General features: G+C 42.2%; 1 protein-coding gene across 1 annotated transcript in view; it reads left to right on the forward strand.

Moving 5' to 3' along the window:
- Positions 1–21,896, forward strand: part of GLUD1 (glutamate dehydrogenase 1) — a 35,724-nt gene that overhangs the window by 1,827 nt on the left and 12,001 nt on the right. The window contains exons 2-5 of the mRNA XM_039343385.1: positions 9,906–9,986; positions 11,304–11,359; positions 13,968–14,031; positions 14,807–14,901. Coding sequence (XP_039199319.1) covers positions 9,906–9,986; positions 11,304–11,359; positions 13,968–14,031; positions 14,807–14,901 — 296 coding nt within the window. The remainder of the gene's footprint in view (positions 1–9,905; positions 9,987–11,303; positions 11,360–13,967; positions 14,032–14,806; positions 14,902–21,896) is intronic.

Here is a 21,896-nt window from a genome sequence, read left to right on the forward strand (position 1 = left end):
GGCTGTTTATTGTATGACTAAACAGTAAACAAGACACAGTAACAAGATTGCCTCTGATTCTATGCATTTTAGTACTGCTTTTTGTTTTGAAACGCCCCACCCTTAAAGGAGGTGAAAGTAAGCTGAGAATTGGCAACATTCACCCCTGCAGGCTACAGAGAACATCTCTGGATACTGTGTAAGATTCATCATACCCATGTTTGTTAGACCTGCATCCCAGGTTTTCCGTAAGAGCTCAAAGGTGTATCTTATCTTCCTCCACTTCTCCGAAACAGCTCTGTAAGTTTGCACCGGGAAGGAGTGAAGGGGCACAGTCACACCCTGGGTTTGTGTGGCCAAGAGAGTTTGTCCCAGATCCTAATTTGGTATCTGAAGCGCTAGATTTGCTGGGAACGTTGCAGTTAAAATGAATTGGAAAGTTCACCCGGACATTTTATCTTTTTTTTGTGTGTAGTCATTGACTTGTTCATGTAGTGTATCCGGCAGTTGATGGTTGGTTAAGCACACTGGCCAGAATGATGATTGGTTAAGCACAAGAATGGTAAGACTTACAAAACAGCCTTTCCAGAGTGTTACCTGATTCTTTGGCTAAGAAAACCTGCACCAAAGGTTAGAAAGGTGCATTTTTATATAAGGGAGACATACGTGTCCTCTGGAGGAGATAGGTTTCTCCCCCTTTCTTCCCTGCTTTTAGTCCCCTGTGTGATAAACAAGCTTTCTGCAAGTTCTGACAATGTCCTGACAGTCCGTAGTCCATTCTTGCTTGAGTTGCATGAGAAAACTTTTCTGTGGAGTTTGCGAGAACTTTACCATTCCATAGGTTTGAAGCAGGCTAGGTTGCCCAGAGTCCAGTTAATGGCTGGAAATTGTCTTTTGGATGCTATGTTTTTGTTCAGTGGCCTGATCTTCAGAGAACAACTCAAGAGATTTATAGCCACATACCGAAATATGTGTTTGATTAGATCAGTGGTTCTCAACCTGTGGGTCGGGACCCCATTTGGGGTCAAATGACCATTTCACGGGGGTCGCCAAACAACGCAGTCCGCCATTTTTTCCCCCTTTTCCTTAGCTGTGCTACTCCCTTTTATTCTATTGGCTTTTGAAAGCCAATCGAATAGACTCTCTTGAATAGAGTCTAATTCTATTGGCTTTCAAAAGCCAATAGGAATTGTCCAGGCTGTCTCTGCCCTGCTGAGCCCGCCAAAAGTCCCATTCTGCAAACGGTGCTGCACCAGTTGAGTAGTCCTCGACTTACGACCGGTTGGGGGGGTCGCAGCATTAAAAAGGTTGAGAACCACTGGATTAGATCATGAATTTTACAAAAGAAATGCTGAAAACTCTTTGTTGAAGGTTTCAGAGGTGAAGTTTATGTGGCTGGGAAATAAAAGTCTCTCTTGGAACTCTTCAAATATGGGTGGTCCCAGTTCAGCCTGTCCAGATTAGTTTTGATAGAAGATTTAAAAATTCCATTGCGGCTACTGAAGGATGCTGAATAAAATAATTGTTTTGATGCGGACATTTTGTTCTTTGATGTCTACATAGAGTGAAGATAACTTTGGAATCACCCAAGACAGAGGCAATATTTTCTTGTAGTTTCTTCCATCCGGATTGGTTTCTGCGTGTGCTCCGTTGTAGCAATAATCTTGAAATAACTACTGCCACATAATACAATTTCTCCAAAGTTGCTGAGTCTGTGTCCCAGTGTCATTCTTTAAGAACCGTAATATTTTCTCCCAACCTACGTAGGAAACCAAAATCCATTTAATGTTGATCTCCAAATCCTTCTAACAAAAGGAAAAGTCTCTCTTGAAGGAGCTCCAGTGAATTGGATTGGCTTCTTTGAGTTCTCCACTGCTGGTAAACAGCAGCAGCTTCCAAGAACCCCGCAGATATTCTCCATTTTAGTGTGGTGAACTGCATGACTCTCCCATAACACTCTCAAAGCAGCTTTAGAGTGTTTGAACTATTCGCTTGTGAATGTTTTCTACGAAGAGGGGAACATTGGGGAAGATAGTAGATTCATAGCATGGATGACATGACATGCCTATGGTCCCTGCCAATAACAAAGCTGCTGCGTTTGCACTAGGTGGAAATGTTTGGAAGGCACAAGCAATCCAGGAGAAAAATAGACCCGCTGTCAAGTGGAAGGGAAATCCAAAGATCCAGGCAATTCAAATGGGGATAAAGATTTATTGCAAGCTTACCGCTCTATACAAGTATCTGAACTACCAACTGTCAAAGCAAATAGGCGGTAGATAAGAGTCAAAGGAATTCAAGGTAGGCTGGGCTTAGATCTCTTGTGGGCATGAAGGGACTCTGAGATTGATGACGCATTTGACCCCTCCTCCCTCAGGCTCAGCCTGGTTATCTCCTACACCTGCCGTATATTCTGGCGTATAACGCGACCTGGCGTATAAGATGCCCCCCATCTTCGGCGCCGAGTCGCATGCCTAGAAAGTCGTCTTATAGGCCAGAAACTACCGTAATTTCTGGCATATAAGACGACTCGGTGTATAAGATGACACCCGACTTCGGCGCCGATTTTAATGCTTGCGAAAGTCGTCTTATACGCCGGGAAGTATGGTACTTGCTTTTTGTGGATTTGCTCCAATTTCCTTTCCATTTCCTTAACACCCTCCCTTTTTCTGTATTTAATTTGTTAACTGCTTTATTTTTGCCTTTTTAATAAGGCATGTTGATAATTGCAAATTAGGATAAGGTAGTCTTCCTTCTCTCAAACATTAAAACTCTTTTGGCATATAGTCCAAGAGTTTGAAAATAGTGAGCCCCTTCTAATACGTCTAATATGACCATCTCTCATGCTTTGGGTTTTGGCACAGTATTTTGGGGGGGGTATTGCTGAATTATTCCTTGACAGGTAAAATATAAAATAAAAATTATTGTATCTTAAAAGATTGATCACCTGTAATAAAATTTAAAGCTTGAATCTCTGGCGGTCTTTTAAAATAAATCCATTGGGGTATTGAACTGATTCAAATTGCTGGTACACACACATCATCCCTGTCTTTAGAAGCGGTACATATTGTAGTGTTGAAAAACCTTAAACATAATTGAGGTTTCCAGTCAAGAATTCTTGACTACCATACTTTCTGACTTTTGGAAAAATGTCTTGTAAATTACTTCAAGAAGCAGGAATCTATTTCCATTGATAATAACTTATGCCCTAATTTTTTGAGAATTCAGATACACGTTCTTTAAACCCTTACAGTCGGGGTAAATAAAAACTGGCATGGCATGTTTACATTTAGCAAGAAGCAAAAACAAGTATTCAAAGTGTAAATATAGAATAAATAAAATAAAAAGTAAACTGCTGTTTGCCTTTTGTAACATCTGCATTCTGTATCAATGATTTTATTCTGTTTGTATGGTATTGTGATTTTATTTGGCATGTTGATCATCATATTTGTATGATGATTTTAATGTTGTTATATGATGTAAGCCAGCCAGAGTCGCTTTGAAACGAGATGGGTGGAAATAAATTTTGTAATAAATACAATAAAATATAGACATTGTCGTATTGAAAAAAGTTTTATTTGAGAACCCTTGTTCTCAAAGAAGACCTTTGCAACATAGCAATGCATATATTGTGTCATAGTGGCAGAAGGATAATTGTCAGTGTCTCCTTGCTGTTTCAGAGCAGATATATTTGCCAAAAATCCCAAGATTTCTCCATTTTTTTTTTTTTTTTTTTTTTTTGCAGTGGTTTTAGAAACACTGCTCGGAGCTGATTCGTCACCTGAGAAATATTTTCAATCTGTATTCCAAGTCAGTTGGACTAGCTAGATATATATCTTGCTATGCTTAGCTGAATTTGTGGATTTCAGTTTTAGATTTCATTTTTAAACAGCTGTGGTTATCTAAAGTCTCTACATTATGATCTTTAAATATGCCATTAAATTAACTAAGTGAAATAGTTTCACTTCCTAAACATTTCTTAAAATCCAAGAAACACATTTTCAGTAATGGAAAGAAACAGTAGCAGCATCATGCATAGATTAAAAATACTTAATCCTAGTTTTGTAAGGTGCGTGGGATTGGGACTTCTTTGCTGGGATTTAGATTTTTTATCTCGTAAGTAAAACCATGCAAACAATTCATAGTCAATCATAATACAGTAAACAGTACACTGGTCTTAGTTTGCCTGTATGATCATGTGCTTAGAGGTGGTGCTACAGGAGAAACTCCAGCTGCTCTTATTCATCATATAGACAGCTGTCCAGAGAACTAAAAGTGTCCTAACAAGGTACAGGAAACAGGAATGACCTTCTAGTAATGGAGTGTCATATGTTAATCTCTGCTTTATCCAGACTCTTGACAGAGATACACAATCTTAAAAGGAAACCATTGTTCCTGTAGAAGCAGTCCTATTGTCTAAAATAGTCTTGTTGACATTTTCTTTGTTTTTCTACCTCTTGGATCAACTAGTAGAGCCTTAAGCCTGATCATAATAGTTGTTTTAGGTCATCTCTGTGATTTGCAAACAGTCTTAGTTTTTAAAATCCCTATTAGCTTCTTAATAATAATAATAATAATAATAATAATAATAATAATAATAATAGTAAAGTTGGAAGGGACCTTAGAGGTCATCTAGTCCAACCCCCTGCTCAGGCAGGAAACCCTATACCATTTCAGACAAATGGCTGTCCAGTCTCTTCTTAAAAACTTCCAGTGTTGGAGCATTCACCGCTTCTGGAGGCAGGTGGTTCTACTGGTTAATTGTTCTCACTGTCAGGAAGTTTCTCCTTAGTTCTAGGTTGCTTCTCTCCTTGATGAGTTTCCATCCGTTGCTTCTTGTCCTGCCTTCAGGCGCTTTGGAGAATAGCTTGACTCCCTCTTCTTTGGGGCAGCTCCTCAGATATTGGAATACTGCTATCATGTCCCCCCTCGTCCTTCTCTTCGTTAAACTAGATATACCCAATTCCAGCAACCGTTCCTTATATGTTTTAGCCTCCAGTCCCCTAATCATCTTTGTTGCTCTTCTCTGTACTCTTTCTAGAGTCTCAACATCTTTTTTACATCGTGGTGACCAAAACTGGATGCAGGATTCCAAGTGTGGCCTTACCAAGCCATTGTAAAGTGGTATTAATACTTCACGTGATCTTGATTCTATCCCTCTGTTCATGCAGCCTAGCACTGTGTTGGCCTTTTTGGCAGCTGCAGCACATGACTGGCTCATATTTAGGTGATTGTCTACTAGGACTCTGAGGTCCCTCTCACAGTTACTACTATTGAGCAAGGTGCCACCTATGCTGTACTTGTGCATTTGGTTTTTCTTGCCTAAATGTAGAACCTTGCTTTTTTTCACCATTGAATTAATGTTGACTGTCTTTTCTTCTTGAGTAAGTGCATAAGTAGCTGAACTAGTGCTTGCTTCCCAATTACTGTGTTGTTGCTAAAAAAAATTAAAATGTCCAAAGCTGTTTTGTTAAACCTAAACCCAAAGGGAGTCTATGTAATGCACGATGGCATCCCTTTTGGTTCTGTTTCATGATTTCCCTTAGTCCATCCCAAACTTGACTCAAAGATCTGGGGTGTCTTATCTTCTAGGAACAGCCCGATTTAAAAATATCTAGGCATTTGGCAACAAAGCACATATGTTGGTGATTTTCTGGCAGAGGTGTAGGGATTTTCCAGGAAGTCTGTGGTTTATGGGATAGCTGATCCCCTGCAGATGGCTCAGTTCTTTGCTATAAAATGTAAAAATATTCCATCCTGTAAGCTCTATTTAAGGGACTTGGGCTTAGCTACTTTATTACCAAATTGGATTGATTACTAATACTGGTAGGTAAGATCTTGGTTTCACCGTGGTTTTGTACCCCCACTCACAAATTGAATTATTGCGGTTTGTAAGCAGCTGCTAAATTGTGCGTATGTGTACAGTTTTACCTATAAGTCTGCCTTTTCCAGAAGGAAGTTAAAAGCTCACAAATTGAACAGGAGTCTTTGGTGATTTTTTTTTCATTGCTGCTTCGAGTACAAAGGAGTCGAATCTGTTCTTTGCAGGCTGTGATGTCCTAGTTAGTTAACTTTCTTTTTCGGGTGTGCCGGAGGAAAGGAAAATCCTCAACAAACAACATTTTGTGCCAGTTCCAGTGGAAAGTTTACCCATGGCTGTGAGTCATTTCATAGCAGGAGGCTTTTATAACAGAAAAGCACATCGTCTCTGAGCATTTAGGCAAAGGGAATCTGAGCGTTGGTTGGGCACCATACTGCTAACCTCGGTGCGATTTTCCTTGCGTGCCTAATGGCTGTTTTATTCCGTCTCTCGAAATAAAAGGCACAAAAGAACAGAACAGAATAACAGAGAGGGGCGGGATCTTGGAGGTCTTCTAGTCCAACCCCCTGCTGAAGCAGGAAACCCTATTCCATTTCAAGACAAATGGCCGTTCCTCTTTAAAAAACTCCAATAATGAAGCAGCATCCACAACTTCTGGAGACCAGTCCAACTGCAATAAATACCTTAGCCTCTGAAATGAAACACTTGAAGAGAATAAACGTAGCTCAGGGTTAAACTGTGAAGTCCTTTGCGCTCTACAAGCTTGCTTGTTTACTTGCAGATGTTTCTTTTTGCAATTGTAATGGGTAACGTCGGCGTGAGTGATCGTGAAACAGTTTTCCAGATTAAAAAGATGCATGTGCATAAGTTTAGACCCAGTTGTACTTACTGCTTTCAAAGTTGTTCCTATTTATTCCCAGATACAAGGGCTCTACCATTTCGATAATATATTCTTTAACACAGACTTGTCAAACACAAGGCCCAGGGGCTGGATGCAGCCCGCGAAGTGGTTTCATGTGGCCCACGAAGCCATCCTGGAAACAGTGAGGGAACCGCCCCCGCTGCCTTGGCCCTGGCCCAGGCCGGCCGGGAGCCAATGTACAATTTTGTAGTGGCCATCTATGCTGAAACGCATTCAGTCTTAGCTCCACAAGGCCATCTGGAAACAGCAAACCAGCCCCTGCAGCGTCGCCCCTGTCCCCTGGGTGCATGCTGGGGAGGTGTCACCCTTTGTGAGGAACGAAGAAATGCACCATCGCCTGGAAGTGGCCAGCAAATGGCCCTCGCCTACTTCACGTATCCGGCTTGATGGGCTCTGCCCTGGTCCCACCTCTTTCTGCCACAGATCTGTCGCACTCCTGCCCAGGCCCCCACAGGCACTCTTGACACAAATGATGTAGAGCTGGCCACACCCACCCAATAGGCCACACCCACTCCATCCATGTTCATCCAATAGGCTGCACCCCCCCTGGCCGCCACCCCCCCCCCCCCGAGGGCAACTGCAATGCTGATGTGGCCCTCAGTGAAATTGAGTTTGACACCCCTGCTCTAACATGTCTTTTTTTTTTCTTGTGCATAGTCAAAGTCTCCATTACATTCAAGCACAATTTTTTTAGAGCAGTGGTTCTCAACCTTTTTAATGCCGCAACCCCCAACCGGTCGTAAGTCGAGGACTACTCAACGGGTGCAGCACCGTTTGCAGAATGGGACTTTTGGCGGGCTCAGCAGGGCAGAGACAGCCTGGACAATTCCTATTGGCTTTTGCAAGCCAATAGAATTAGACTCTATTCAAGAGAGTCTATTCTATTGGCTTTCAAAAGCCAATAGAATAAAAGGGAGTAGCACAGCTAAGGAAAAGGGGGAAAAAATGGCGGACTGCGTTGCTTGGCGACCCCCGTGAAATGGTCGTTCGACCCCAAATGGGGTCCCGACCCACAGGTTGAAAACCACTGCATTAAAAAGAAATTCATCTCTTTTTTTCACAAAAGCAAATCCTCTATTGACCAGTCAGTAGTTAGCTTACACCAGAGAAAGCCAACGTCTGTATTAGTATGCTGTTTAGCAAAAGGGGGCACAATGGCTCAGTGGTTAAAAAGGCTGAAGTTGACAGTCTGGGTTTGAGACCTGAGCGCCGCACGACGAGGTTGAGCTCCCGTTCCTTGCTCTAGCTCCTGCCCACCCAGCAGTTCAAACTGCAAAATGCGATTAGATTAAATAGGTATCACTTTGGTGGGAAGGTAATGGGTGCCATGTGCTCAGTGTAGAATCCTAACGCCGGATATGTCTTCGGACTACGCTGGCTCCCTTGGCTAAGAAACGGAGATGAACACAATGCCCTTGAGACGGACGTGACTGGACAGGAGAAAACTTTGCAGTAGTGGCCAAATTTGTGGAAATCTTTTGGGAAAAGTGTACAGGAAAAATGCCATCTTTGGTTAAGTTTCCACCCATTTTTCTTCTAATGTCTTTATAATTGTAGCCTTATTCACTTCATAACACTATTTTACATCGCTTTCTGGACGACCGGTCAACTCTTTGCATTGTTACTTTAATTTTATTATGTTTTACAAGCTCACAAGAACATAACAAAACCCAACCAACTTGATAGTGATCACACCGACTAATGTCCTCTTCTCAGCTTCAATATATGACATCAATAACTGAACCCTACTGTGATCTGATTGGCTCATTGCCAAAACAAGATGACACTCGATTGGCTCCCTAAGCACTCACGCTCATTGGCTACAATCAGATGAAGGAAAGCTACCTCAGATCAACCTAAGCAAGTGGTGCTTCCTTTTTCTGGTTATTTGGCTATAGCTTTTCATAGAATACAGTATAAATAATACAAACTTGGTTGCATTACATTCTTGATTAAATTATCTTTTCCATTGATTTATAATTTTATGGTACTACTACAAAAAAAAGTGGTGTTATTAGTCATCAAACCTCAAAAATACACTTTTCCCAAAAGGTTTCCACAATTTTGGCCACTACTGTATATTTTCGCAGTTGAATCCAGGATATTGTGGACTTTTTTTCCACTTAACATGTGTTTTAAATCAGTCAGTAGGAACCACTAATGGTTATGAATCATATGGAGTTGTAGGTCTTGCCGAACAAGCACTAATATCATTTATGAATATAGAATAACAGAGTTCAAAGCGACGTTGTTGGCCTTCTAGTCCGGCTGAGGCAGAAGACCCTATACCAGGGGTAGGCAACCTCGGCTCTTTTATGACTCATGGACTTCAATTCCCAGAATTCCTGAGTCAGCTATGAATTCTGGGAGTTGAAGTCCATGAGTCATAAAAGAGCCGAGGTTGCCTATCCCTGCCCTATACCATTCCAGACAAATGGCTGTCCAATCTCATCTTATAAATCTCCAGTGATGGAACACCCATAACTTCTGGACGTAAACTATTCCATTGATTGATCGTTCTCATCATCAGGAAATTTCTCCTTATTTCTAGTTTGGTTCTTTCCTTATTTTATTCTTTATTCAGGTTCAGGATCTGAAACTTTGTTTTATATTTCATTTGGCAGCTTTTTTCATTGAAACTGATCTTTTTGATGTTTTCATTCAGTGATAGCCTCCTTAAACTCCATTGCGTTGTTTTATCCTGTCGGTATTCTGCCTGTTACTTTGAATATAGCATAATAATAGCTGTCTATTAGTGCTGGCTTTGGCACCGTTGGGTTTTACAGACCCAAAGCGGCATATACAGCGTTGAAAAATGAGATCTGGCCAATAATATTCGGTTAATAAAAAGTATTTACAGAATTACGGAAACGAAGTTTCAGACTAGAGTCTGCAGTTGGGTTGGGCTCCTGCTTAAAAGCAGATGCGAAAATGATGATTTCAACCTTTGAACAAAATGACTCACATTTTGTGGGTTTGTGTGGTGGAACAACTACGAGAGCGGATAGAATGGCTTTTCTTTTTTCTGTCACCAAGAGATTGGGCAAGATAGATCGCATTATATTTTGCCTCCCCAGTAAATTGCTTTTTTAATAGTCGTCTTCCGTTTAGCGCTCGCGGCTTATTTCTTATTGACAGGTGACCCAACGCATCAGCCACTAACATTCATGTTTTTTTTTTAAACAGGTATTCGTTACAGCACAGAAGTGAGTGTTGATGAAGTGAAAGCTTTAGCTTCTCTTATGACTTATAAATGTGCAGTAGTTGGTAAGTAATTCTAAATGAATGCCTGGGTCCACACGTCCCTTCTAAAGCCAGGGCCTTTAATTTTGTCAGAAAGATGTTTAGGTATTGAAGTAACGTCCTGTGAGGGAGGTGACCCCTCTCCACAGATTTGGTGGGTGGGCTTCACTTGCAAGGTCTATGCCAGTGGTGGCGAACCTATGGCACGGGTGCCAGAGGCGGCACTCAGAGCCCTCTCTCTGGGCACGCGCACCGTCGCCCCAGTCCTAGGCCTTCAGCTGGGTTTTATAAAACCTTTTCGCTTTAGGCCTCTGCTGCCATGTGCAAAAAAAAAAAAAAAAAAGGTTCAAACAATCAGTCAATTTCAACTTCTCGCGGGGAAAAAAAAAGATCTTGCAAAGTTGGAATTGATTGATTTGTCTTTTTAGTCCCACCCAGTCTGCCATTACCACTGCAGCCACGCCCAGCCAATGGGCCACACCCACCCGGCACCCGATGATGCGTAAGTGGGTTTTGGGTTGCAGTTTGGGCACTCGGTCTCTAAAAGGTTCGCCATCACTGGTTTATGCTTTCCTGGGAATTTTAAGTTTCCTGTTTTCTTGGTGTGCCTGAAAATGAAGGATATCCAGTGGTGGGATTCAGCTGGTTCGCACCGGCAAAACCGGTAGCTGATTTTTTGTTGCCCAGGCCCAGAACGGACTTCCGGAAGCGGCATCCGCACACAGAACCGGTGGTTCACCTATTTGAATGCCACCACTCAGGTTATCCCTGGAGTAGAGATATCTGCTCTGCCAATTTTAGAGCATCTTTTCAGAGATAACATTTCTAGTCTTCATCTAGGCTCTGCGTGCCGCTCCTTTTCCATTTATGAAGCAGAGAAAAGTGGATTAAATCTGATCCAATGCAAGCTTTTTAAAACTCCTGTCCTAGCCGATCAAAATTAGCAAAACAAGAAATAAGTGAGCATCTATCTCTGAGCAGAGTGGTGCCACGTCAAACCTTTGTAGAGGTTTTTTGCAGACCTAATTAAAAGCTGCAATACATAAAAGAAATATCTCGTTTTTCATATGTAAACAATTCTTGTAAAAAATTGGTCATGAATCTCCACTTTTCACTATATTGAAGAGCGTGCTGAATTATTTTAAAACAAATCATTGTCTATGGGTTTTGTTGTTGTTGTTTTATTATTTTTCATTTTCTGTTGATATCTCTGTGACTAATTCCTGAAGTGGAAAAGGGAAGACAGGCATCCGAGCTAGCGATAAGATAAATCTTTACCATCTTTACATTCTTGTCCTTTGTTTTGTTTTTTTTAACTTAAGCGTGAACATTTGTTTGCAGATGTGCCATTTGGTGGTGCAAAGGCTGGTGTTAAGATCAATCCTAGGCTATATACAGTAAGTTCCATATCCAGAAAAATATGCTTTTAATCGGCATGTTTAGGCTTGTTTAGGTTGCTGTTTTCCTGACCTAGACCAGTTAGGACAATGCAATGAATTCTATATTTTCTTGGCGTGGAGAGATTAATTGCATACATACATACTTATCCCTTTCAGATAAGCAATAAACATCTGGATCACAGGAAAAGTTGCCAGATGACCCTATGAGTGCTGCCTGTCTTTACTTTGGTCAACTGAGGCTGTCACCCTTTTTCTGAAATAAAAAGAATGACTTGGTTAGCAGCTGAATTGTGGCCAAGTCCCTACACGTCGTCCTTGACTTACAACCTTAATTGACCCCCAAAATTTCTGCTGCTAAGTAACACATTTGTTAAGTGAGTTTTGCCCCATTTTACGACTTTATTTGCCACAGTTGTTTAATGAATCACTGCAGTTGTTAGTCACACAATTGTTAAGTGAATCTGCCTTGCTCATTGACTTTGCTTGGTCAGAATGCCACAAAAAAGGGATCAAACGGCCCCGGGACATGGCGACCGTCATAAATACGAGTCGGTTGCCAGAAATCTGAATTTTGATCTAGTGACCATGGGGAAGGCTGCAACGGTCACAAGTGTGAGAAATGATCACAAGTCATCTTTTTTCAGAGCTGTTGTGTAACTTCGGACAGTCACTTAAATGAACGGTTGTAAGTCAAGAATTACCTGTACAACAGTGGCCAAAATTGTCGAAACCTTTTGGGAAAAGTGTATTTTTGAGGTTGGATGGCTAATAACACCACTTTTTTTTCTTCGAGTAGTACCATAAAATTATGTATCAATGGAAAGATGATTTAATCAAGAATGTAATGCAACAGAGTTTGTTCAATTATCTGTGCTGTATTCTATGAAAAGCTACAGCCAAATAATCAGAAAAAGAAAGCACAACTTGTTTAGGTTGATCTCAGGGACCTTTCCTTCATCTGATTGTAGCCAATGAGCACGAGTGTTTAGAGAGCCAATCGGGTGTCCTCTTGTTTTGGCAATGAGCCAATCAGATCACAGTAGGATTCAGTGATTGATGTCCTGTATTGAAGCTGAGAGGAGGACATTTGTCAGTGTGTTATGTGATGGCTATCCAGTTGGTTGGGGTTTTTTTGTGTTCTTTCATTGAGTGAGCTTATAAAACATGATAAAATTAAAGTAATGGTGCAAAGAGTTGCCTGGTTGCCCAGAAAGCGATGTAAAATAGTATTATGAAGTGAACAAGGCTACAGTTATAAAGAAATGAGAAGAAAAATGGGTGGAAACTTAACCAAAGGTGGCATTTCTACTGTACACTTTTCCCAAAAGGTTTCCACAATTTTGGCCACTACTGTCTATGAGGAAGGATGCAGTATTGGTCCAATGTTGCATGTTTGGGCCAATATGCCAATAAAAGAGCCATTTGCCTGGCCTGCTCTCATTCTGCACAAGTTAGAATGTAAATTAGAGACCACTTTGCAAGCCAACTTACGTTTTGGAGGCATGGGCTGTGCAGTGACAAACACTTAGGGCGAGAGGAATGAAATAAAAAGGATTTATTCCAATCGGAAGGTTTCAAGATAAAGGGTGGATCAGAATCATTGCATTGGAATATTGTAATCCTTCGTTTTATTTACGGTGTGTTTCCAGCAATCCTAACGTGGCGGTTGACGTCATTAAAAGTCATTGTTATAATTTAACCATGAAACCACGGAGATCTAAAGAAAGGTTACAAATCTGAAACAGCATGAAAAATGCTGAATTTGACCGCAGCGACCAATTAGCGATAGCAGACTTATAAACCGCTTCATCCTGCTTTACAACCCGTGGGTTGTAAAGAGCTGGCATATCACCCCCCCCCCCCCCAGCAATCTGGATCCTCATTTTACTGACCTCAAAGGGATGGAAGACTTGAGTCAACCTTGAGCCACTGAGAATCGAACTCCTGGCAGTGGGCAGAGTTAGCCTGCAATACAGCAGTTAAACCACTGTCCTATTAAACTCTGGCAGGACGCTGTAGTACCAGTTTAACCAAAAACCCGAGCAAAAACTTGTATTTACTTGAAGAGGGAGGGAATTTTACAGCACAATAAACACATTTTCCTGCGGCCCCTTCTGCCTCCAAGAGGCAGAGTATTTTTCCTGACCTCACAGCTGTCCAGTTGTAGAATAGCTCCCTTCTCTTATTCTGGCATTTTTGAGTTCAGAGGTTGGGAAGATGAATATTAGCAGTTACTTTCCCAGTTCACATAAAATCCAAAACGTTGGGTTGGGCTGGTACCTCACTTCTTATTGCAGAGTGGCTAAGCCAGGACTAGTAGATGGCCTAGGTCAGGGGTAGGCAACCTGGGCTCTTTTATGACTCGTGGACTTCAACTCCCAGAATTCCTGAACCGGCATGGGTCAGTTTGGAAACCTCTCCCTTTCCCCTCAGCATGGCTGGCTCAGGAATGCTGGGAGTTGAAGTCCACGAGTCATAAAAGAGCCAAGGTTGCCTGGCCTAGGTCTAGGAACTATTGGCTAAACCTTTGTTAAAATCATGAGTGTTGACCTTAGGCGTTGCTTACCCACCTCCTGGATACTAACTGTCTCCTTTGTTGTTGTAGGACAATGAATTGGAAAAAATCACAAGACGGTTTACCATAGAACTCGCAAAGAAAGGCTTTATTGGTACGTAATATCAGAATATCTGTATTGATTTTGGCGAGAGGGATCATTCAGCGGTACTCTCCAACTGTGCCCCCCAAAAAAGCAGCATGCCTCCCCAAAAAAGCAGCACTGGTAACTTGAGTGTGGTACTGCATGTTCTGAATATACTCAGAAGGACAAGAGTGTTTTTGTTGCCTTGTTTTAATTAATCAGCTACAGCAAAGCCTCGGCTTGCACGCTTGATGCGTTTGGCTCCAGGGATGTTCAAAATTCACTCATCTGGGAACAGAATTTTTCCAGATTGATGAATTGTCACACCTCTGTCTTCAACACTCCACATCAAGCCTACTTACAAAATCATATTAAAGAGATCAGCTCTTACTTGGCTTGTTAAGCTGTCAAATCAAAAGAGCAATTTGACGTGTTTGTTCGCTTCCTAGCTGAGCTCTGGGCTGGTTGGAGAAACGGCCAATTTTATCCTGTTCCCTTTTTGCTGTAAACAGTATGTTCTTTTTTTAAAAAAAAAAAAAAAACAACTTTAAGGTACAGATTTCTTTTTTTCTAGAAGTGGGGATAGTCTACTTCTTTTTGTCTTCTAATGGAATGGGGACATTTCCCTCCATTTAGGCCATAATCATTGCGTCCATTAATAAGGACAGTATTACTTCTAATGGCTGTGCAGCCTAACCCTAACCTAACCGTAAGCAATACCACAGCTGAATCTTCCAGTTTCCATGCACAGAACAGTTTGTGTTTAATGGTGCGTCCCCTCTTTGTTTCTGATTGTGCCAAACAGGGCCTGGTGTGGATGTGCCTGCGCCTGACATGAGCACCGGTGAACGGGAGATGTCGTGGATTGCCGATACCTACGCTAATACCATAGGACACTACGTAAGTTGTGATGACCCAGGGCATAGCACAGAGGCAATGCAGTCAGCTGGCAATTCAAACCGCCCTTTAATTGCTCCAAATTTTCCCCATATGCTCCCACTTTCCTGGCAAGCCTCTAAACAAAGGAAGATGCACACACCTCTGGCTGCAAGTAGTTTCACATACAGTCTGATTAAGAGAGGAATTTACTCAAGGCCACGGAGATAAGAAAGAATGACAGCATACATCATAAACCTAAGGAGTCTCACGCTTGCCTGAGCAGTTTCAAAAGGGAAGCCAAAATACAGTCCGAGTTGTTTAAACACCCAAGCAACTTTATCAGCCAGTCCAAGGGTCAGAGTGTCCGGGTTTCCAAGCAGAAGTCACAGAACAAGAGATCAACAACAACACACACACAACACTCCAAGGAATCAGTGTTTATTCTGACAAATGCCTCTCCCCATAGCGTCTCCTTAAGTCTCAATCCCCAGGTGTGCCTTGTGGAGAAGAGTGGGATCTCTCCTCCTAAGTAGCTGAGCTTGCCTGCATTGTTCCCTCCCTCCTCTCCACTCTCTGTGCTCTAGGATCAGGTGGGGATGGCCCTTGCTCATCGTCTGAACTCTGTCTCTCCTGTTCATCCTGTCCCCATCCTGAAGGGTCCTGGCCTGCCTCGGCCTGCTCCTCCCCACATTCCTCTGAAACCACAGACACCTCTCTCTCAACCTCCATAAGATCCCGTTCCAGCTCATTTTCCTCTGCAGATTCATGCTCTGACGGAGGCATGACATAAGTTCTGAACAAAAGCGCAAGCTTCACTTATGTCACAGTGGCCTTACGACATGTTGCGTACAACCTAACATAGACCTGGAACAGATCTGCAGTTCTTTGGACAAGCAGGATAAGGCCAGCATAAGATCTATAGGTCTGCAAGCATCACTGTTGAATCAGAGTCTTTCCTCAAATAGTTTAATTGGAAATATGTATATCTCTGAAACACTTTACTTGATTTAAACACGAAGGGTCCCTGGTGCTCTCCAAACTTGGTGGTTTTCTTGCGGACGTTTCAGAACCCAAACTAGGCAACATCATCAGAAACCAGGATGACTCTTTCGCAAATTAAATTCTCCAAATATAATGGTAATGTAGGAATTGTCCTTCAGCTTTAACTTTCTGCCTGCAGAATGAGGAGTCCAGCTAGTTTCAATTCTCAATTCCACCTCAAGCTGTTCCTCCAACAGGACAGGTGGCTGCATCTGTGTCTCTGTGGTCCTCTCTAGCAATGTGCTAGGTGATTGAGTGGGGTTACCTAACACGGTATAGGAGAGCTTCTCTACCACACATTACAAAAAAGATGCTGAGATTTTGGGAAAAGTGCAGAGAAGAGCAACTAAGAGGATTAAAGGACTGGCGACAAAAATATATGAAGAACGGTTGCAGGAATTGGTTATGGCCAGTCTAGAGAAAAGAAGGACTAGGGGGGATGTGATAGCAGTATTCCAGTATTCCAGGGGCTGCCACAAAGAAGGGATCAAATTTTCCAAAGCACCAGAAGGCAAGACAAGAAACAAGGGAAGGAAACTAATCAAGGAGAGAAGCAACCTAGAATTAAGGAGAACCTTCCTAACAGTGAAGACAACCAGTGGAACAGCTTGCCTCCAGATGTGGTTGCTTCACCACTGGAAGTTTTTAAGAAGAGACTGGACAGCCACTTGTCTGAAATGGTATAGGATCTCCTGCTTGAGCAGAGGGCTGGATTAGAAAACCTCCAAGGTCCTCATATTAACACAATCTATCGACTCACGTTCAAAGGCCCCACTGGCTTCCCTTGCCTGCTAGTTCTCTCTGTATTGGAGCCATAAATTAATAAAGATGCACATGGAGGCGGAGATCTTAGCACGTTTGCCAAGATTGATGCCCCAAGCTTTGGCATTGGTTGCCACTTGAGATTAAATAATGTTAGATTTAGATAAAACCAGTCTAGTTCTGTCTGCAGAAATCTGTACTAGTAATCTGTATTTAGTTCATGTTGAGGTGGTTGTTTTTGCATTGTTGCTATGCACTGTTAACAAACTGGCATAAAACTATGAAAACAGTTCATCTGTTGGACATAAATTCCATCCGTGCTGTAATAGCCCTAAAGTGAGACCGTGCCCGATTCTAAAAATCGACAATATTTAATAATAATTGAAAGCTTTGCTTTCCGATTTTGACAACTGTTATCATCGACTTGGGAAAATAATCTTTTTGGAAATAACGGTGCCAGGGAGCTTTTCTTTTGAACTTCAGTTTTGTACCCAGTTGTCCTCCACTAGAAGGCAGTGGGGAAAATTTGAGACTAGGATTTTTTGGGGCCACCAAGAGAATGTCCTTTCTTTCAAAATTCTTTTTCATTATTCCACGCATGAGCAAGCAATTGAATTATTCCACTTCGGTTCATCCGAGTTAACATGTTGCTTATTCAGAGGGACCATGGAAACAGTTTTCTAAACAGCCTCTTGACTGACTCCATGGTCCTCTCTCACATTTTTATTTGAGACGGATACTTAAAAGTTTGGCAAAAAAAAAATCACTCCGAATTGCAAGGCTATATAAAGTTTCGACTAAGTGACAAATGCTCTATGTGTAAATTCTTCAGGCCTTTGTTTTCCTGCGCGCCCATTGTGGAGAGGAGAAAAAAAGAAGAAAATAATTTGCTCTTTAGTATTCTAGTCCACAAAGCCGCAGCTCTAAATAAATTTTCCCTCTTTGGCTAGATTTATTAAGAGAGGTTTTTCTGCCTTGATTCACTGGCATTCTTCTCTGTAGCACATTGCTAAAAATAGACATGTTCTTGCTTTCGGGTCTAATGTCGTAGAGAATTCACTGAAAAGTCCTTATTTTATACTGTAATTGGGAATGCCTTAATCGATAGTTTGTTGCCTAAAGGAATTTATTTATTGCTCATCTGACTGGTGCAGATCATGAATTTAAAAGCCAGTGGCTTTTCTTCGTAGGGGATCGTCTGTGTGTGATGCAGTGCTTGTTTATTTGAGGTGCCAAATCTCATCTGCTTTATCAAAGATTTTTGTGAAGCTCAAAAGCCTACTAATAGACAAGAGTTGATTTAAAAAATATATGTGTTTTATAGGATGTTCTGATTGAAAGTCTATGGAGATTCTCAATCATCCAGGCCATGGTTGTCCCACAGGGGCTTTTTCAAAAGGCGGGTGGATTGTCTTCGTTTTTCCTTGAAGACGTTTCACTTCTTATCCAAGAAGCTTCTTCAGTCCTGACTGAATTCTGATTCGGTCAAGTTGAGGAAGCTTCTTGATTCAGTCAGAACCGAAGAAGCTTCTTGGATGAGAAGCGAAATGTCGTCAAGGAAAAACGGAGAAAATCCACTTGCCTTTTGAAAAAGCACCTTTGGGATTCTGGTCGAAAGCTTATCAGTTTAAGATTAAGATGAACGGTTTGTTGTTTCATTGCTACTCCAAGGTGCTTAATAATCTATCTAGACAAGGGAAGAAGAATTGAGCCTCTAAATCACGGCAACCTGTGGCTCCGGAGCTGTATGTGGTTCTTTGAGCCTTCTCCTGTAGCTCCCAGCCTCCTCTGCTATTTGCACAGAGACAGAGAGAGGCACTTGCGCTTCCCTTCTCTCTCTCCCTCCCCGTGTGTGTGTGTGTGTGTGTGTGTGTGTGTGTGTGTGTGTGTGTGTGTGTAAAAAAGAGAGTGACCTCGGACAAGCTGACAAGCTTATTTGGCGGGGCTCCTTCCTTTGCTGAGTCTCAGCAGGAAGCAGCAGCTCTCCCCCTTCTCTTTCTCTCTCTCTCTCTCTCTCTCTCTCTCTCTCTCTCTCTCTCTCTCTCTCTCTCTCTCTCTCTCTCTCTCTCTCACACACACACACACACACACACTGAGTGGGGGAAGAGGACTGGCAGATCAAGGGCAGGAGAGAGCCAATAAGAATGTGTGTCAGCTAGTCAGAGAACAGCGTGAAGCCAGCTTGTCAGATGAGCAGAAGATCGGAGAGAGGAAGAGAACTCATTCACAGCAGCCTCTATTTCTTTTTAATTAAACTTTTCAATCAAGCTCCCCCCCTTTGTATGTGTGCAGCGCGCAAGTTTTGTGGCTCCCAGTGTTTTATTTTCTCTGGAAAACGGGTCCAAGTGGCTCTTTGAGTGTTTAAGGTTGCCGACCCCTGGGTTAGGCCCTGCCATCTCTTCTCTTGTCGAAGCTTCAGATGGCAAAGCTGAATATGGTTGAGCAGAATACCCCCAGCAGAGTTTTACGGTGCATGATGTGGGCACTATGACAACAGCATTATATACTTTATAACAAATGAAACAAGAGCTTCATTTCGTAGGAATCTTGACTCATCGGCCAAAGAAAATAATAACTGGGAGCGGTGAGTCAGATGTATTAAGCCTCGAGACAAGCCAAGAGGGAAGAACATTGGCATTTTGAAAGAATTCCCATCAAATGTAAACGAAAGAAGAATTTAAAAAAAAAAATGTAAAGCAAATACACTGTGAGCTAAATTTGTGACGCGAAAGAAGCTGCTTCTGAGTACAATTCTCAAGGACTCCTTTTTAGCAGGCCATCTTGAGAAGGAATTTGAGCAACTTTCCTGCTTCTCATTAAGAAGCAATTTATGCCTTTGTGCTGTAGAGCAGAGATGCTTCTATTTTCTAACGGTCCTGCTGTGATCAGTTACTAAAGGGGGGGGGGGAGAAGCTTGCAGCTGGCTGTTTATATGATAGATTCCTGAATGTTGGCCAATCTGGTTCCTCTCGGAAATCCAGAGATAAAATTGCAAATGGCTTGTCTCCATTTTGCTGCGTTAGTGGCAGCCAGGATGGAGAAACGCACAGCACAACTCCAAAATCGGAACATGGTTTGGCATTTGTGACTTGGCGTGTAAAGTTGGCTCAGGAGATACACAGTTACACAGACCCCAAATTTCGGTTTCTGTTAGTGGCTTTGGGTGTCTAGCGATTTGCAATTCATTGTTCTTTGAAGAATACCAGCCTGTGCAAAAGTAGAAATAACCCAGCTACCTTTGGAGCTGGTTCCAGCAAGGGCAGAGTGAAGCAGTGCCCACTGTTTTGAAGAATCACAATCAGCCAAACCCGGAGAAGAAATGATTTCACAAAACCTGGAGGATCTTTCCATCTTTCAGCCTTTGTCCTAAGTCAGATAACGTAGTATAGAAAATTACTCCTGTGTAGGCAGTAATGTAAATAATGACCGTCCTTGGATATTGAAACCCAGTAAGGATAAAAGTTGGCAGAGGAGGCGTTAACGCAGGCCAGGGTTGATGTCAGACCCTCCAATCTGATCCTTTAAGAAAGAACAACCCTCGACTCCATTGGATGAAGTGAAAGATTGTTCTGGTCCAAACAAGAGATCTGCTTTAATCCTGTTTTTCTCAGACAGATAAACTCCGAAGACGGACTAATATTCAGATTATTTATTCTTCAGGAATCTCTAAACAATCACTTACAGTCAAGAAGAGTTCTTCTGATGAACGTGTCATAATCTCTCCCATCTTGTGGTGTAAAATATTAAAGGTAGATTTCACCCCATATTCTTCTGGAGCATTGGAACCACGTGTGTCTGTCTTACACAAAGGCTTTTACATACACTGGGAGGTAGCCTGGACATCCTGTGATGAACTTTGAAGCTCCTCCCACTGACTAGATAAAGATATAGGGCCGACTAACAGCTGAACTACATTACCCAGAGGCCATCTCTTAAGGAGACAGTGTTAACCCTTTAAATGCTAAATGCTCTAACACAGTTCTTAATTCCTAAGCTGGCTATAATCTGGTCCAGCACAAAAATTATTTTACTAAAGGATGTTGGCTGCTGTAAAGTTAGTTGAGCTCTGGGTTTCCCGTGCTCTGAAGACACAGAAAGATTTCCCCTCTTCCCAGCCCTTCCCCTGTGACCAGTCCATCCTTAGCCTTAAAGTCCTAGTGGACAATCACTTAAATATGAGCCAGCCGTGTGCTGCAGCTGCCAAAAAGGCCAACACAGTGCTGGGCTGCATTAACAGAGGGATAGAATCAAGATCCCGTGAAGTCTTAATACCACTGTCAGATGTTCCGACTAATGAAGCACTTCAAAGAACTTTCAGGCATGTTTCCTAAAGTCTTTATTACAGAGCTACAAATTGCCGGTCACCATCATGGACGTTGTGATGCCAGAATCTGACTTCCTCTCGCTGGCATCAATCTTTTCTTGCTAAACCCCTCCCTTATCTTGCAGTCACAAGTCACATTATCCAATTAGTGTGAAGGTCAAAAGTTTACTTCCTCTTTCTTTCCCGGACTTTTTCCCCCCCACTCTAAGCTATGTATTAACCCAGTAAATACCAGACAGTTTTGCATATTGTCAAAGCAAGAATATACAGTATTTGCAACATTGACAACCACTTTACAAGGCCTTGGTAAGGCCACACTTGGAATCCTGCATCCAGTTTTGGTCACCACGATATAAAAAAGATGTTGAGACTCTAGAAAGAGTACAGAGAAGAGCAACAAAGATGATCAAGGGACTGGAGGCTAAAACATATAAGGAACGGCTGCTGGAATTGGGCGCGTCTAGTTTAATGAAGAGAAGGACGAGGGGGGACATGATAGCAGTGTTCTAATATCTCAGGGGCTGCCCCAAAGAAGAGGGAGTCAAGCTATTCTCCAAAACGCCTGAAGGCAGGACAAGAAGCAACCGGTGGAAACTCATCAAGGAGAGAAGCAACCTAGAACTAAGGAGAAACTTCCTGACAGTTAGAACAATTAATCAGTGGAACAACCTGCCTCCAGAAGCGGTGAATGCTGGAAGTTTTCAAGAAAAGACTAGACAGCCATTTGTCTGAAATGGTATAGGGTTTCCTGCCTGAGCAGGGGGTTGGACTAGATGACCTCCAAGGTCCCTTCCAACTTTAATAATAATAATAATAATACCTGTGTTTTGAGAACGCTGAGATGTTTTGGGGTAATCCACGTTCCTTCTCAGGGTGCCTGGCCTTGGAT

Source organism: Crotalus tigris, unplaced genomic scaffold (genome assembly GCF_016545835.1).
Source record: "Crotalus tigris isolate CLP2741 ecotype Arizona unplaced genomic scaffold, ASM1654583v1 scf7180000017847.2079705, whole genome shotgun sequence".
NCBI classification, from domain to species: domain Eukaryota; kingdom Metazoa; phylum Chordata; class Lepidosauria; order Squamata; family Viperidae; genus Crotalus; species Crotalus tigris.